Genomic DNA, 17,882 nt, shown 5'->3' on the forward strand with positions numbered 1-17,882 from the left:
CATAGACCATAATAATACGTACTTTTTCAGTGTAAAATTTAAGTCAGCTGGGGGTCGTATCAACCTGTCCACATGGAGTGTGAGTGGAGGGGAGCTCAAGTCCATTGGTTCTCGATAATAATACAAACACGACTCATTGTCAAAAAGGTGTCAGTTTTGTTGCCAGATAAAAGGGTGTGGAGCAATCAATTTCAAGGACAGTGCCAATACATTATCAGAGCTGTTGTTTTGTGTTTGTGTTCCGACTGCAGGTATTGTGGTCAATGTGAACATGACTCCTTGTAAAAAAGGTGTCAGTTTTGTTGCCAGATAAAAGGGTAAAAAAACAATCATCATATTTTTGCTCCTGCCAAAGGAGGCTCCAATGGTCTTATTGGTTCTACCTCCAGGCTGCCAAGTCACAAGAGGATATTGCCAATGCGGTGCCAACTCTGGACGGCAGAGGATGTTGCAGTTCGCGGGGGCAAAACATGTGCAGGGTGGATGAGTGGCAGGTGATGGACACGGGCACGAGAGCAGAGGGCCGAGATAGGAGAGCAGCAAGCTGCAGACGCTCACCGATGCAAGGCGTCGTGAGTGTCAGAACCAACTATTTGATGCATGCCAACGATACGCTCACGTCACACTGAGGCTGATCGAGTGGACAAAAACTGCAAATTGGAGGCAGAAAAAGCAATGACACAAACGAGTAAGGTAAATGAAAGAAGACAAAAACTTTATTTTCGAATCAAATCGCGGCCCTCTACATTTAGAAAACTGATCGATTCACTGTGATGAATGAATCGGGACTCAAAAATGTAGCCACTGTGTGCAACACAACAGGATTTTTTAACATCCACAGGTTATAGAAATCATTGGTAAATTAACACGTTATATCGGGACTAATGCTTCTCGTTAGACATAAGTGTCTTCTAGTACTGCAGAAATAAAACTGTGTAGGAACCTCCTGGTTATTACACCACCAGCCCACAGGGGATTATTGTTGTGTCAGTCCGTCGTGCATCCACAAATGGGAGGGGTGGGGCTGAGTGGGGAGGGGAGGGTGAGGAGGGGCTGGGTGGGGAGGGGCAGGGTGGGGAGGGGAGGGGCTGGGTGGGGAGGGAGGGTGGGGAGGGGCTGGGTGGGGAGGGTAGGGAGGGGAGGGGCTGGGTGGGTAGGGGCTGGTCACCCCGTGGTGCCCTTATAAAACTCAACGTTTCACCTACTCACACCGGCTTGTGCCCACCCTCACAGTTGGGCATGTTGTGCTGAATGCACCACGTGGTGGTGCCGCCGTTGACCCTGGACATTGACCGAGCTACCCAACGTTCCTACTACCAGCTCGCTCCCTCCGCAGGAGAATGTGTTCACTTGTAACAGAGAGCGTCTAATGGCACTTGGAGCGTGACGAGACATTGCTCAGCGCGAGCCCGATGAGCTGTGTAGACGTGCCAGCCACAGTGAAATCTGCTGCAGCTGTGGACCAATTCGGTTGAACTACAACGATACATCACAAAGCTTCCAATTGACTTATGGCCGGCGACTTGGCCGAGGCAAGGCGAGACGTGGGAAACCGTGCGCGGCACTTGGCACGTGGGGGCTCAGTTAAAAGTGAACACGTGAATAACATTAACAAAACAACTGGCACACACGCGCACACACCAACTACAACGACAACAACAAAACAATCGGCATTCACACCTGTGCATTCCCCCAGTTCGGCGTGGATCGGGGGGGTATCACCGAGGGCAACGCCGAGTGGACCGCCAGTGTCAGAGGAGGTGTGGAGGCGGCGGCGGCGGCGTCGTCGGCGGCGTCCTCCGGGCGAAAGGTTTCCCCGGAGAAACGGCCGCCGGGCCGAACTCGAAGCTGCATCGAGGAGAACGACAAACCCCACCAATCGCTGTGAGAATTTCGATTTAAAGCTTTCGTGACTGCAAGGATTCATCTTCTTTGGTTCTTTCGGTAAAGTCACCACGTAGAATGAGAATAAAATAATAAAATAAGTAAATTCTCCCGACGTTTCAGCCACAACACAAGTGGCCTTCTTCAGGTGAAGGGAACAGACCTGACAAAGCCTCAACTTTAGCACCACGGATAGCAACGAGCTATGAACTCGTCCGTCTGAACGGGGCTCGTAGCTATCCATGGTGCTGAAGTTGAGGCTCTGTCGTCCCGACAGGTCCGTTCCTTTCACATGAAGAAGGCCACTTGTGTTGTGGCCGAAACGTCGTGAGAATTTTATTGTGTTACTTTATTTTATTAACTTATTATTTTATTCTCATTCTACGAGGTGACTTTACCAAAATAACCAAAGAAGACGCCGTGAGAGCCGTGAGGCTCGCGATACTTTTGGTGGCCTTGTTTTAAGATTGATTTTTGACTTTCTGCCGGGGTGACGATCTCTGAATTAATTTAAGACCGGCTGCATTTGAAAAAACGCGAATACGTCGCGATCGGCCGTGTTCTAAATGGTCTCCCCTCCCACGGCTAACCGATCCTTCATAATCCTGCAATGCCAGAACTGCGCTCCTGCGCATGAGATCATCTCCATCTGGCTCCACGGTCACTGCTAAAGGGGAGCGTTTTCTCCTTTGGGTGCCATTCCATCAATCAAGTCTTGTGCGAATGCTATCATCCTACGTCATCCTGGCCAAGAGCCCCTCTTGCTTTGAAGTCAAACAAGATGCCACTTTATTTATCCCAAGCCCCAACAGCTTCATCTTGACCCACGCTGGTTCCGTCAACCCAACCGAGAACGGCTCAAAGCTCGGTGGGAGGGGGTCACCTCCGCTCGTCGCCGCGACCTCTCACCCCGGTGATGAAGGCCGCTTATGTTATGGCCGAAACGTCGTGAGAATTTTTATTGTGTTATTTTATTTTATCAATTTATTATTTTATTCTCATTCTACGTGGTGGTGACTTTACCGAAAGAACCAAAGAAGATGAATCCTTGCAGTCACGAAAGCTTTAAATCGAAATTTAACCGCCTCTAAGGGGAGGGATTCCACACAACCTTAAGATCATTCAACAGACTCCGGGATAAGAAGGCTCAACTAATCGAGTCTCTCACCTTTCTGAAGAGTTGCTGCGACTCTAAGAGCTTAAAGGTCGCGATCTGAGCGTGGCTGTGTTCGCTCCAGCGCTGTCCTCCAGACAGTCTCGTCCCTTCACCTGATGAAGGCCGCTTGTGTTGTGGCCGAAACGTCGTGAGAATATTATTGTGTTATTTTATTTTATCAATTTATTATTTTATTCTCATTCTACGTGGTGGTGGTGACTTTACCGAAAGAACCAAAGAAGATGAATCCTCGCAGTCACGAAAGCTTCAAATCGAAACTCTCACCCCGGGTCGAGCTCCCCGGGCGTGCGGCCACCGGGGCCGCGGCACGCCGGCCGGAGCGCGACGAGCCGCTGGTTCATGAGCGACGGGGGGGTCGATGCCCCCGGCGACGTCGGTCAGCCGATCCGAGTCGCCGGTCGTGTTGTAGACTCGGACAAACTCCTGTGGGTGGGGGGGGGGGCAGCGAGGAGGTGCAGACAAATATTCTTCGGGTCTTTCGGTAAAGTCGACACGGGTAGAACGATAAAATAATTAAAAAAATTAAGTGAACAAAAAAATATATAATTGTTTTTTTTACCCTTTTATCTGGCAACAAAACTGACACCTTTTTTTTACGAGGAATCATGTTTACATTGACCACAATACCTACGGTCGGAACGCAAGATAAAAGGGTAAAAAAACAATTATCATATTTTGTTACTGGCAAATGAGGTTTCCAATGTTGTGTAAATGCTTACCCCGAGCTCTCATACTCTGATGGTGCATTGCCTTTGAGTTGTGCGCCTTTTGGCATCTTCTGGTCCAACACCAACGTGAGACGAGGCTCTAAAGAAAGCTGTCTCGGGTGTGGACCAATCAATTTCAAGGACAGTGCCACATACATTATCAGAGTTGTTGTTTTGTGTTTGCGTTCCGAACGCAGGTATTGTGTTCAATGTAAACATGACTCCTTGTCAAAAAAAGGCGTCAGTTTTGTTGCCAGATAAATGGGTAAATAAAACAATTATCATATTTTGTTACTGGCAAATGAGGTTTCCAATGGTGTAAAAAAATATATCGCGACATTTCGATCGCAACGCGAGCAAGCAAATCGTCGTCAGGAGAAGAGGAGTGGGGGGAATCTGCCGTGCCGCTGCGCTTGGGGATTGCTGCGTTGCATTAAGCGGCGAGCTCAAAATCATTCGCCCACGAAGGCCTCTTTCTTCTTCATGTACGTCTCTGTGCTTGGGAAGTCGGTGGCAATATTCCAGCCGTGCCCATGTGGCATTTCATGCCATCGTCAAATACCGCACACACACACCATTCAACTTCCACGTCACCTGCCTCAGACGCAAGCGTCGCGTTGTTGTTTATTAAAGTAGGTTCCGCTTACAACATTGGGCCAATTGAGATGATTGATTTTTTTTTCACTTGAAAGGAAACCGCAATGCCTGGAGAAAGCCCCGACGCACAAGGGGAGAATCCTTAATCGCTAAACTTGTTAACCTACTTGCTGTACCGCCTCCAAATGGCACATCGCTTTCCATGTGGTGCACTAGAAACTCGGAGCAGAATTTCTTTAATAAGATATTTTAATGTGTTCAGAGTTGGCGATCTACAATAAAAAAAATCACTCTTAAAAACATGTTATGTTACTTGCACTGTTAAAAAAAGTTGTCGTTAATTCCCCCATTCGAACCAGCACTGAGCAGCTCTCTGTCTCGGTAAACATTGGAGGGTGGAATAATTTAATAACGTAGTTTTAATGTCATCAGGCCTGGAAGGGACGATGTTCTAAATAATTGTATAACCTCATTGCGAGTCAAGAGCGAATAACCGCAGCGATACCCAAAAGATCACTGCGCCAGGATCTGTGGCTTTCTCTATTTGCCAACGCCAGGCAGATCGCACTGCCCTTAGACAAAGCGTGAGGTTGCCTTGTTACGCCTCTTGCGCAGTGTGTGCATGCCTATGTGGGGAGCGCTGGCGCAGCGGGTTATCGCACTCTGCCACGAACCCGGCGACCCGAGTTCAATTCCCACTCGTGAGCAAAAAACCTTGGCGGATATCCGACGAGGTCTTGAAGTTGACTCAGCCTCAAAGAAGTGCCCGCTACAATGTGTAAACATCACCACTGGGGTGACATTGAAGGCGGCCCGGGCGTGTCGCTGGCCCACCCACCCACTCACGTGCCATGCCGGCCTTCATTAGGCGGTCGCGAGCACCGCTTGCCCCAAACGTCTATTGTGGCTATAAGGGGGATCTCAGTCTTGCATATGTGCCAATGCCTGCCTCCGTTGGGATGGGGGTGGGTGGGGGGTGGTGGTGCGTTTCATCACCTCCGTGTCGGCGAACTCGCAGTACTGCAGGTTGGCGGAATGGGAGAGGGTGCGCACGCACGCGCACGCGTCGCCGGTCGAGTCCTCGCGCACGCAGTCTGGGAAGCGGTGCTGGGAATGGAACCGTGCAACATTACCGCGAGACGAACGCCTGCGACTGGCAAAATAGTGCAAAATACGTCTCCCCCTGCCTTGTAGCCTCACATCCATTCATTCTCTAAAGGGAGGTCTGATGACCAAATAGTTGAAGGTTAAGAGGTACGGCACCTTATAATGTTACTTCCTCGTGCTAGACCTCGCGGCTGTCGCGCGGCGAGCACGTGGTGTGCGTTCATTTTCACTGAATCGGCAAATCATTCAATCAATTAATTATTAAACCACGTTTACAAAAATGTATATTGATCGCCTTGAAAATGACACCCCGCATGAATTTAATCATTTTTAAGTTGTCCAATTTGTGAAACTGCCCACCACAACACTGCCTCGCATTTGTCGTGACTAGACAAGGCAACATTTTTTTCACAAGTAAATACAATGTCATGGGTATGAGCCCTGAAATGTACGGCGTGTGATGGGAGAAAGAAAATCTCACGAGGGACGCAACAACAAAAACATCGCACCACTCACTTTGGCCTCGCCTCCCCTCTCGTCCTGTGCACCTTTCTCTCTTCTCGTCCCGCCGCCGCCGCCGGATACTTCGTCATGGAACTGCGCGGCGGGGTTGTCAAGGCCCGGACGGTCGCGCTCCGAGGGCAACAGAAGCGGCTCGGAGTCGCCGGCATCGGAGGGGCGCGCGGCGTGCCGCCGGATTGCGTCTGCGGGGTCCGCCTGCTTTCTCCTGGACTTGAACCCGCACGGGCGGTTTCTCCTCGCCTGCCGCCGGACTCTCGGCCTACGCTCAAGCGGGCCGCCGCCGTCGGCACCGTCTCCGTTCGGCCCCGCCGGTTTGGCACGACCAAACGGCTTCGCCATCGACCGCATCTCGCCACCCTGCACTGGCGGAAGCTCGGTTGACTCCGAGTCCGCCGGTGACGTCACGGGAGCTTTCGGAGGGCCCTGAGGTCTCACGGGTGCCTTGCGGACGCTGCCGTTTATCTTCTCGAGAAGTTTGGGCTCCGATTTGTTTACCTGCGGCCTCTCCATAATGGGTTTGGGTTTCGGAGGAGGGAGCGACTTCTTGCGTGTCCTCTCGATGTCTTGGCTCGTTATGTTGGCGCACGTGAGTGGATTCATATTCCCCGTGGATTTTACACGGGGCGTGGTGCTTGGAATAAGCTGAGCTTCATCGCTCGTTGTGCCGTACCGAGGCTGGCCCTCGTCATCGTCGCTCTCGGGTGGCGACGTCAATGACGACAATGACGCCTGCCGCGGCGTTTCGTTGCGCGATTCCAAAGTGCGGCCACTCTTGTAGTCGTCTTCAACCACAGCCTTCGTCTCCAAAACTTTGGTGAAAAACGTCTTCAGATATTCCTTCTGTCGGTGAAAATGCGGCTGTGCGGGTGCGGCAATGGACTCGGCTCCGATCTCATTCGCAATACGGCTGCCCTCGGGGAAAAGTTCTCTTGCCAGCGCATTTTCCAGAAACTCTGCGGAGCTGTCAGTGATGGCCACGAGCAGAACCGGAATGGCCTCTGTTACGTCGGAGAGGAATGCTCGAAGCATTGCAAAGGAAGCTTTTCTTTTGGCAGAATACACCAAAACGTAGCCATGGGTGAGCTCTTCCCGCTTCAGCATTGCTGCGTGGTAAGAGATGACGGTAACCTTGATCCTTCTGCTCTGCATTCCCACAGACATTTCTAGATTCATGCAGTCGTTGCCAGCAGGATGCCCACTGCTGCAGAATTCCAGAAAGGGCGTTAGGACCGTGCCAATGTCGAAAGGGTCTCCACACATCAGACACATGGTGATGTTCACGTCGGGCGCGCCAGACTCTGGGCTGCTGAATGGGTCGGGCAGAAGGGTCGTGTTCTGGCAAGCATTCACGATCTGACTCAGGGCACGTTTGATCTGTGTTTCATGGAATTGTTTTCGAGATGACATCTCAGAAGGGCAATCGATAAAAGAGACTTGTAGCTTGTCGGCCGCTTGCTGGGCTTGCTGCCGTAGCAAAGGCAGCTTTCTGTCTATAACGTCCTTCTGATTTGCCAGCATCAAAGCAACAGGAATGCAGCTCGAGAGGCCATCCTTCTTTATGAAGGAAGCACAAGAATTCACTCTTCCTAGGCTGTCTACGATGTAATTTAACGATTTCAATGAGTTGAAAGCACACAGACATCCGCTGGGCTGAGAAACGTTACTCTGCATGATGTTTGCAAAGCCCGTCACATCTCCATCCATTGCTTTCAGTTCCAACTCATAAACCTTCCCATTCACCGTGAACTCATTTCCGGCCGATTGCTGTTTGATTTCGCTGCAAAGTTTGCTTGCGAGGCCATCTCTACCGAATATTATGACATCAAATGCATCCGCACTGTCAAAATTGATTAAAGATTCCGAACGTTTGCTTACCAATTTGGGAATAGCACTTGAGAGAAGCAGCGGAATTTGCAGGTCAGTGCACTTATCTTTGCTGAAGCAAGACTCCCTGGTTGGGTGACGAACAGAGAACACGTGTTTCAGGATCAGCGCATCTCTCAAGGCAGGCGCCCACTTGAGCGTCTCGTGGCGACCGTCACGTTCCAGGTCCTGGTGAATCTCCGCTATCTCGTTGCGGTCAAACGCTTCGTTTCTGTCCACGCCGGCGAACGTTTCCGAGCGCTCGAGGAGCAGCTCCTGGTATTCGTCTTTCGCTTCATCCGTCATCTTGCCTCGGCACTCTCGGTAGATTGAAACGCGCCCTCGCCCGCACGGCGTCCGCGAGCCCTCCTCGTCGATAAGGAACGACCGTGCGTCATCCCACGGCCTCCCTGGCAACACCTCGCCAGAATTCTCCAACGTGTCGCGAAGAGCTCCCTTCATTTCCTCCTTCTTCCTCAGCACCTGCAATTTCCGCACGTGGGCTTGGAAATGCGAAGGGCCGAACTCTCGCAAAAACGCAACAGGGACACGCCCGTCGGCGACGGCGTTGACGCGACCGCTGTCGGTCCAAACCCCATCGGACAGCTCGACAAACCACAATCCAAACTCTGGTTTCTTCCGCAAGAGCAGCAAAGCCTCGTCCCAGCTGAGGGATACAATGTCCGTGATGTCAGGGACCAATGAGTTAAAAGCGTCGGGCAGAGAGCTGATGTATTGTGCCACCTTTCCTTCGATATGTGCAGCCTTCAAACGCGTGATGTGTTCTCGAAAGTAACTTTCAGCCCTGTTAGCACCCAGCAAGTCCACAAGCTGGACGTACTCCGGGCAGTCATCCAGTTGCTTGCCGGTCACCTGCCAGGTCACGCGGTAGTCTGTGACAATTTTTGTCAACCGAGAATTATAATCCTTAATGGCACTTTGGTGGTGTTCCTTGACTTGCTTGGCGGCCTTCTCAAACGGCACCAACTTTGGCTTTCCTTTCGGCTTGTCAATCATCTGCGCAAGAGTCAGAAATGCTGCCGACACATTCACATTGTCACTTGCTGACGTCTCGACTATCGGCAGGCGAACTTTTTTCTCAGAGGCAAACGCTCGAAGTTCCTTCAGGTGCTGCTCATCCAACACGTCACACTTTGTGGCAACCAACAAAATGGGCTTCTTTAATTTCACAAGTTGCGACACCAACTCCTCCAGAAACCTCAACTGATCTCGAAGCGTTCTCTGCGCGGAAACGCTTACATAGAAGCACGCCAGGAAGCCGTCAATGTGCAGCTTACCGTCGGGCATTGGATACTGCTCAAAATCTTGCTCGACTCCCAGTTGGTCAGTGCAAATGTACATGAGCTTTTCGGCCGAGGCGAGCCTGGTGGCGACCGCGCGTTTGACGTAATGCCGGGAGTCGGAGCTCCTGTGTGGCTGGAAAGTGGCGTCGTCAACAAATTCGGTTTGTTCGACGACGTTGAAGGCGTACTCTCGTCCCCCGTCAGCGGTGCGCGTTGCCCCGCCCCAGTAAAGGTAGTGGTCGTTATTCACGACCCGACCGCCGAAATCAACTTGGCTCAGTATCGAAGTGTGTTCCGTGTGATAGTCGTCTGCTCTTGGCCTTGAGAACCTGTTGCTGAGGCACGACTTGCCTACTCCACAGCTTCCCTTCTCCTTCTCGGTCCCGGAAAGACCGACGACACTGATATTGTAGGTCCGCGTTTCCTTGCTGCCTTGACATCGCCGCGCCGCGTGTGACATCGCACTGCTATTGCACGAGAACAAGGGCAGTTACGGTTCCGTGCGACACGTCGTGATGATTACTTTGGCTCTTTCGTTGCACTTGCAAAACAATATTTCCCCACGTGACTGGCGGTAATAGAAATTACTTGAACAAAAAAAATGTTCACCGACAACGAGGTCCTTTAAATGTTTATTTTTTTTTCCAGATGAGCAATTGTTTCTGAAATACACAAAAAAACACAGAGGACATTTAAAAAATTACAAAAAAATAACGTTCCACTTGCATTGAGAGCTTAGTTATTTAACGCGGTGAAATCAATGGAAAATAAACACGATTGTCACAATGATTATGTGACGGCAATGTTTAAAATACACCGATGATGTGCCGAGGTGAGCCCAGGAAAAATAAAACGTTGTTCTCAAACAAGCACAATGTAAAGCTGTGAGTACAGGCAGGGAGGTGTCTGATCGCCTCATACCGGCACCGATAAATTCCCAGTTGGGACATCACAGTTGACGTTCTGACGGTAGACGTCACTACAGACGTCAAACAAACCTTTAGCAGGATTACAATATTGTGATTTAAAGCTTTTGTGACTGCAGCAATTCATATTCTTAGCTATTTCGGTAAAGTCACATTGAAGGGGAACAATAAAATAACAAAATATATAAAACAATAAAAATTTTCACACCTGATGACGACCGTTTGTGTTATGGTCGAAACATCGTGATAATTTTTATTGTTTTGTATATATTTTATTATTTTATTGTTTCCCTTCAACGTGACTTTACCGAAAGAGCTAAGAATAAGGATCACAATGGTTTTGTAACGTGGAAAGGGGGAACTCGCACGTGAGGTAAATCGTACATCAGGATTTTAACAGAACTTTATTTTAAAACGCGCGCGCGTGTGCTAAGCCACGTGGCCTTCGTGCTAAGCCACGTGACCTTCGTGCTGAGCCACGTGACCTTCGTGCTAAGCCACGTGACCTTCGTGCTAAGCCACGTGACCTTCGTGCTAAGCCACGTGACCTTCGGTGGGCAGGGCTGCCTGGGAAATTAGCGGTGATGTTATTTGGGGTGGTACGGCACAAACGAACGCTCACCAAACAAAAAATATAACGAAATAAAATAAAACAAAAGGCCAAACATGTTTAGAACAAACCACCCCACCCCACCCTGCCTATCAGAGTTTCCCTGAAGAAGAAGAAACCGCTGTGGATACGTCTAAGAAGCTTGCGTTCTACACATCGGCACAAATGCTGGCGTTATGTGGCAAGGCCCCTATCGCTGTCTGTGGGCTGACTTGCGTGTCGCTCTCTACGTTGTTGACAGACAAGGACCCCTTGCTCACGCACGGTCAAGTTAAACAAATTAAATACGTGTCCAATGCAAAACATTTGGTGGATTATGAGCCGGGAAATCGCCTTTTGGTCAAACCTAAAGCACGGTAGAACAATGGTCGCACGATCAACGTCCTCATTGAGAAAAAAACACGAGTCAAAATGTATCACTTTAAAACAAGCTGCAGTAGACACAACACGCAGCAGTAGACACAACACGCAGCAGCAGTAGTAGTAGCAGTAGACACAACACGCAGCAGCAGACACAACACGTAGCAGTAGCAGCAGCAGTAGACACAACACGTAGCAGTAGCAGCAGTAGTAGTAGCAGTAGACACAACACGCAGTAGACACAACACGCAGCAGTAGCAGTAGACACAACACGCAGCAGCAGTAGACACAACACGCAGCAGTAGGCACAACACGCAGCAGTAGACACAACACGTAGCAGTAGACACAACACGCAGCAGTAGTAGACACAACACGCAGCAGTAGACACAACACGCAGCAGTAGACACAACATGCAGCAGCAGCAGTAGACACAACACGCAGCAGTAGACACAACACGTAGCAGTAGACACAACACGCAGCAGTAGACACAACACGCAGTAGCAGTAGACACAACACGTAGCAGTAGACACAACACGCAGTAGCAGTAGACACAACACGTAGCAGTAGACACAACACGCAGTAGCAGTAGACACAACACGCAGCAGTAGACTCAACACGCAGCAGTAGACACAACACGCAGCAGTAGACACAACACGCAGTAGCAGTAGACACAACACGCAGTAGCAGTAGACACAACACGCAGCAGTAGACACAACACGTAGCAGTAGACACAACACGTAGCAGTAGACACAACACGCAGCAGTAGACTCAACACACAGCAGTAGACACAACACGCAGTAGCAGTAGACACAACACGCATCAGTAGACACAACACATAGCAGTAGACACAACACGCAGCAGTAGACACAACACGTAGCAGTAGACACAACACGCAGCAGTAGACTCAACACGCAGTAGCAGTAGACACAACACGCAGTAGCAGTAGACACAACACGCAGTAGCAGTAGACACAACACGCAGTAGCAGTAGACACAACACGCAGCAGTAGACACAACACGCAGCAGTAGACACAACACGTAGCAGTAGACACAACATGTAGCAGCAGTAGACACAACACGCAGCAGTAGACACAACACGCAGCAGTAGACACAACACGCAGCAGTAGACACAACACGCAGTAGCAGTAGACACAACACGCAGCAGTAGACACAACACGTAGCAGTAGACACAACACGCAGCAGCAGCAGTAGACACAACACGCAGCAGTAGACACAACACGCAGTAGCAGTAGACACAACACGTAGCAGTAGACACAACACGCAGTAGCAGTAGACACAACACGCAGCAGTAGACTCAACACGCAGCAGTAGACACAACACGCAGCAGTAGACACAACACGCAGTAGCAGTAGACACAACACGCAGCAGTAGACACAACACGTAGCAGTAGACACAACACGTAGCAGTAGACACAACACGCAGCAGTAGACTCAACACGCAGTAGCAGTAGACACAAAACGCAGCAGTAGACACAACACGCAGTAGCAGTAGACACAACACGCAGCAGTAGACACAACACGCAGCAGTAGACACAACACGCAGCAGTAGACACACCACGTAGCAGTAGACACAACATGTAGCAGCAGTAGACACAACACGTAGCAGTAGACTTAACACGCAGCAGTAGACACAACACGCAGCAGTAGACACAACACATAGCAGTAGGCTCAACACGCAGCAGTAGACACAACAAGCAGCAGTAGACACAACAAGCAGCAGTAGACACAACACGCAGCAGTAGACACAACAAGCAGCAGTAGACACAACACGTAGCAGTAGACACAACACACAGCAGTAGACTCAACACGCAGCAGTAGACACAACACGCAGCAGTAGACACAACACGCAGCAGCAGTAGACACAACACGCAGCAGTAGACACAACACGTAGCAGCAGTAGACACAACACGTAGCAGTAGACACAACACGTAGCAGCAGCAGCAGTAGACTCAACACGCAGCAGTAGCAGCAGTAGACTCAACACGCAGCAGTAGCAGTAGACACAACACGCAGCAGTAGACACAACACGCAGCAGTAGACACAACACGCAGCAGTAGACACAGCACGCAGCAGTAGTAGACACAACACGCAGCAGTAGACACAACACGCAGCAGTAGACACAGCACGTAGCAGTAGACACAACACGCATCAGCAGTAGACACAACACGCAGCAGCAGCAGTAGACACAACACGCAGTAGCAGTAGACACAACACGCAGCAGTAGACACAACACGCAGCAGTAGACACAACACGCAGCAGTAGACACACCACGTAGCAGTAGACACAACATGTAGCAGCAGTAGACACAACACGTAGCAGTAGACTCAACACGCAGCAGTAGACACAACACGCAGCAGTAGACACAACACATAGCAGTAGGCTCAACACGCAGCAGTAGACACAACAAGCAGCAGTAGACACAACAAGCAGCAGTAGACACAACACGCAGCAGTAGACACAACAAGCAGCAGTAGACACAACACGTAGCAGTAGACACAACACACAGCAGTAGACTCAACACGCAGCAGTAGACACAACACGCAGCAGTAGACACAACACGCAGCAGCAGTAGACACAACACGCAGCAGTAGACACAACACGTAGCAGCAGTAGACACAACACGTAGCAGTAGACACAACACGTAGCAGCAGCAGCAGTAGACTCAACACGCAGCAGTAGCAGCAGTAGACTCAACACGCAGCAGTAGCAGTAGACACAACACGCAGCAGTAGACACAACACGCAGCAGTAGACACAACACGCAGCAGTAGACACAGCACGCAGCAGTAGTAGACACAACACGCAGCAGTAGACACAACACGCAGCAGTAGACACAGCACGTAGCAGTAGACACAACACGCATCAGCAGTAGACACAACACGCAGCAGCAGCAGTAGACACAACACGCAGCAGTAGCAGCAGTAGACACAACACGCAGCAGTAGACACAACACGCAGCAGTAGACACAGCACGCAGCAGTAGCAGCAGTAGACACAACACGCAGCAGTAGACACAACACGCAGCAGTAGACACAACACGCAGCAGTAGACACAACACGCAGCAGCAGTAGACACAACACGCAGCAGCAGCAGTAGACACAACACGCAGCAGTAGCAGCAGTAGTAGTAGCAGTAGACAACACGCAGCAGTAGCAGCAGTAGACACAACACGCAGCAGTAGACACAACACGCAGCAGCAGTAGACACAACACGCAGCAGCAGTAGACACAACACGAAGCAGTAGCAGCAGCAGTAGACACAACACGCAGCAGTAGACACAACACGCAATAGCAGTAGACACAACACGCAGTAGCAGCAGTAGACTCAACACGCAGCAGTAGCAGCAGCAGTAGACACAACACGCAGCAGTAGACACAACACGCAATAGCAGTAGACACAACACGCAGTAGCAGCAGTAGACTCAACACGCAGCAGCTGGAGCAGGAGGAGGAGGAGCAGCAGGAGGAGCAGCAGGAGGAGCAGGAGCAGCAGGAGCAGGAGCAGCAGGAGGAGGTCACCTCAGGTGAATGTTTGACCACGAGGCTGCTGCTGCTGTCTGTGAGGCGCGCGGTCACCGCCGCTAGGCCGAGATTTCTTCGCGCTGCACTTCCGGGTTGGCCCCGTTGGATCCGCCCACGACGGGCGCCGCGATTGGTCAGAATTCCCGACCCTCTCGTCACCGTGGTGACGTAAACCCGAGTCACGGATTGGTCAGAATTCCCGACCCCCTCGTCACCGTGGTGACGCGGCCCGAGTCACGTGGTTAAGGTTCATGAACTCTGCCGTTAGTGACGTTGATGAATTTTGTGGTTCCACCTTCAAGATATTTACATCACACTTTGTGTTTATTTGTTTAAATGTCCTCCCTGGCGGTGCAAATAATCAGAAAAACTATTATTTAGTTGTATGTTTTGTAAATTTCGTCCAATTATCGTGTTCAATTATTCATTTTTCACCTCTATTAATAAGGAGACACACAGTGTACACACACAGTACACACAGTGTACACACACACAGTGTACACACACACAGTGTACACACACACAGTACACACACAGTACACACACAGTATACACACAGTGTACACACACACACACAGTACACACAGTGTACACACACACACAGTACACACACACAGTGTACACACACAGTATACACACAGTGTACACACACACACAGTGTACACACACACAGTGTACACACACAGTACACACACAGTATACACACGCAGTGTGCACACACACAGTACACACAGTGTACACACACACACAGTACACACACACAGTGTACACACACAGTACACACACAGTATACACACAGTATACACAGTGTACACACACACACACAGTACACACAGTGTACACACACACACAGTGTACACACACAGTGTACACACACACAGTATACACACACAGTGTACACACACAGTATACACACAGTACACACACAGTAGACACACAGTGTACACACACACACAGTACACACAGTGTACACACACACAGTGTACACACACAGTACACACACAGTATACACACACAGTATACACAGTGTACACACACACACAGTACACACAGTGTACACACACACAGTGTACACACACATAGTATACACACACACAGTGTACACACACAGTATACACACAGTACACACACAGTAGACACACAGTGTACACACACACAGTACACACACACAGTGTACACACACAGTATACACACAGTGTACACACACACAGTGTACACACACACAGTATACACACAGTGTACACACACACAGTGTACACTCACACAGTGTACACACACAGTACACACACACAGTGTACACACACACAGTGTACACACACACAGTACACACACAGTATACACACAGTGTACACACACACACACAGTACACACAGTGTACACACACACAGTGTACACACACACAGTGTACACACACAGTACACACACAGTATACACACAGTGTACACACACACAGTGTACACACACACAGTGTACACACACACAGTGTACACACACAGTACACACACAGTATACACACGCAGTGTGCACACACACAGTACACACAGTGTACACACACACAGTGTACACACACACACAGTACACACACAGTGTACACACACAGTACACACACAGTATACACACAGTATACACAGTGTACACACACACACAGTACACACAGTGTACACACACACAGTGTACACACACAGTGTACACACACACAGTATACACACACAGTGTACACACACAGTATACACACAGTACACACACAGTGTACACACACACAGTACACACACACAGTGTACACACACAGTATACACACAGTGTACACACACACAGTGTACACACACACAGTATACACACAGTGTACACACACACAGTGTACACTCACACAGTGTACACACACAGTACACACACACAGTGTACACACACACAGTACACACACACAGTATACACACAGTGTACACACACACAGTATACACACAGTGTACACACACAGTACACACACACAGTGTACACACACACAGTATACACACACAGGGTACACACATAGTGTACACACACACAGTACACACACAGTGTACACACACACACAGTGTACACACACACAGTATACACAGTGTACACACACACAGTGTATACACAGTGACACAGTCTACACACACACAGTGACACACACAGTGTACACACAGTGACACAGTGTACACACACAGTGTAGATACACAGTGTACACACACACAGTGATACACACAGTGACACAGTGACACAACAACAACCGCCATTCGCCACTAAGTGGCGGTGAAGTCACCACGACGCTTGTGCCAGGCACAGTGACACACAGTGACACACACAGTGACACAGTGACACACACAGTGACACACACAGCGACACACAGTGACAGTGTATACACACAGTGTACACACACACAGTGTATACAAACAGTGTACACACACACAGTGTACACACACACAGTGTACACACACAGTGTACGCAAACAGTGTACACACAGTGTATACACACAGTGTAGACACAGTGTACACACACAATGTACACACACACAGTGTACACACAATGTACACACACAATGTACACACACAGTGTACACACACACAGTGTATACACATAGTGTACACACACACAGTGTACACACACAGTGTATACACACACACACACACAGTGTACACACACACAGTGTATACACAATAATGTCCACGTTGTTGCTGAGCTCACACACCCAAGGGAGGGAGCAATGGAAAATTAATCTAAATCAACTTAAACTCCAACTCTGTGACGTCACCACTCTGCATTACCTCATCGGCGTGAAACGCCAGGGGGAGGTGTACCTCGCTAGTGACGTCATGTCACCACAGTATTCACCCCTCCCCCGTCCACCGTGCTTTTGGGCGTGACGTCACCTCCGCTTGGGTCACTGCCGATATCGTTCCAGTGGCAATCCTTATTTGGGCAAAGCTACGCCCAGTGACTGGTGGCTCATTAACATAATGTTTCCGTTAAGGCCGTCGCGAGTTTATTGCGACGGGTTCAGTGCCCACGCCCCCATCCCTCGACACATGGGCGGCCTCATTAACATAATGTTTTCATATTCTTAGTTTTTTCGGTAAAGTCACGTTGAAGAGAAACAACAAATAACAAAATATATATAAAACAATAAAAAATTCTCACGACGTTTCGACCATAACTCAAACGGTCATCATCAGGTGTGTCGGTTTGCATAAATTTATTTTGAAAACGGCATATTTATTTATATATATAAAAATAACGTTTGCGTCACGCCGTTTTCAAAATAAATT

At 49.6% G+C, this 17,882-nt stretch overlaps 1 protein-coding gene across 1 annotated transcript; it reads right to left on the reverse strand.

Annotated features, from left to right (window-relative positions):
- Positions 1-694: 694 nt before the first annotated feature.
- LOC142917879 (rho GTPase-activating protein 5-like) lies at positions 695-14,686 on the reverse strand. The gene is made up of 5 exons (XM_076062219.1): positions 14,593-14,686; positions 5,989-9,823; positions 5,362-5,472; positions 3,326-3,484; positions 695-1,848 (listed from the first exon to the last, which is right to left on the reverse strand). Exons 2-5 carry the CDS (start codon positions 9,619-9,621, stop codon positions 1,675-1,677), a joined length of 4,077 nt encoding a protein of 1,358 aa, XP_075918334.1. The 5' UTR covers positions 9,622-9,823; positions 14,593-14,686; the 3' UTR covers positions 695-1,674.
- Between the last annotated feature and the right edge of the window lie 3,196 nt (positions 14,687-17,882).

This window comes from Petromyzon marinus, unplaced genomic scaffold (genome assembly GCF_048934315.1).
Source record: "Petromyzon marinus isolate PM22_M1 ecotype Great Lakes invasive population unplaced genomic scaffold, UKy_Petmar_22M1.pri1.0 PM_G_Scaffold_54, whole genome shotgun sequence".
Taxonomy (NCBI): domain Eukaryota; kingdom Metazoa; phylum Chordata; class Hyperoartia; order Petromyzontiformes; family Petromyzontidae; genus Petromyzon; species Petromyzon marinus.

Bases quoted from the DNA above. Each gene is read 5' to 3' on its own strand.
- LOC142917879 (XM_076062219.1), bottom strand. From the start codon at position 9,621: ATGTCACACGCGGCGCGGCGATGTCAAGGCAGCAAGGAAACGCGGACC. The intron at 3,485-5,361 runs GTGATGAAACGC...CCCCACCCACAG, and splicing joins GCGAGTTCGCCGACACGGAG to GAGTTTGTCCGAGTCTACAA. The intron at 1,849-3,325 runs GTGAGAGTTTCG...TCCTCGATGCAG, and splicing joins CCCGGGGAGCTCGACCCGGG to CTTCGAGTTCGGCCCGGCGG.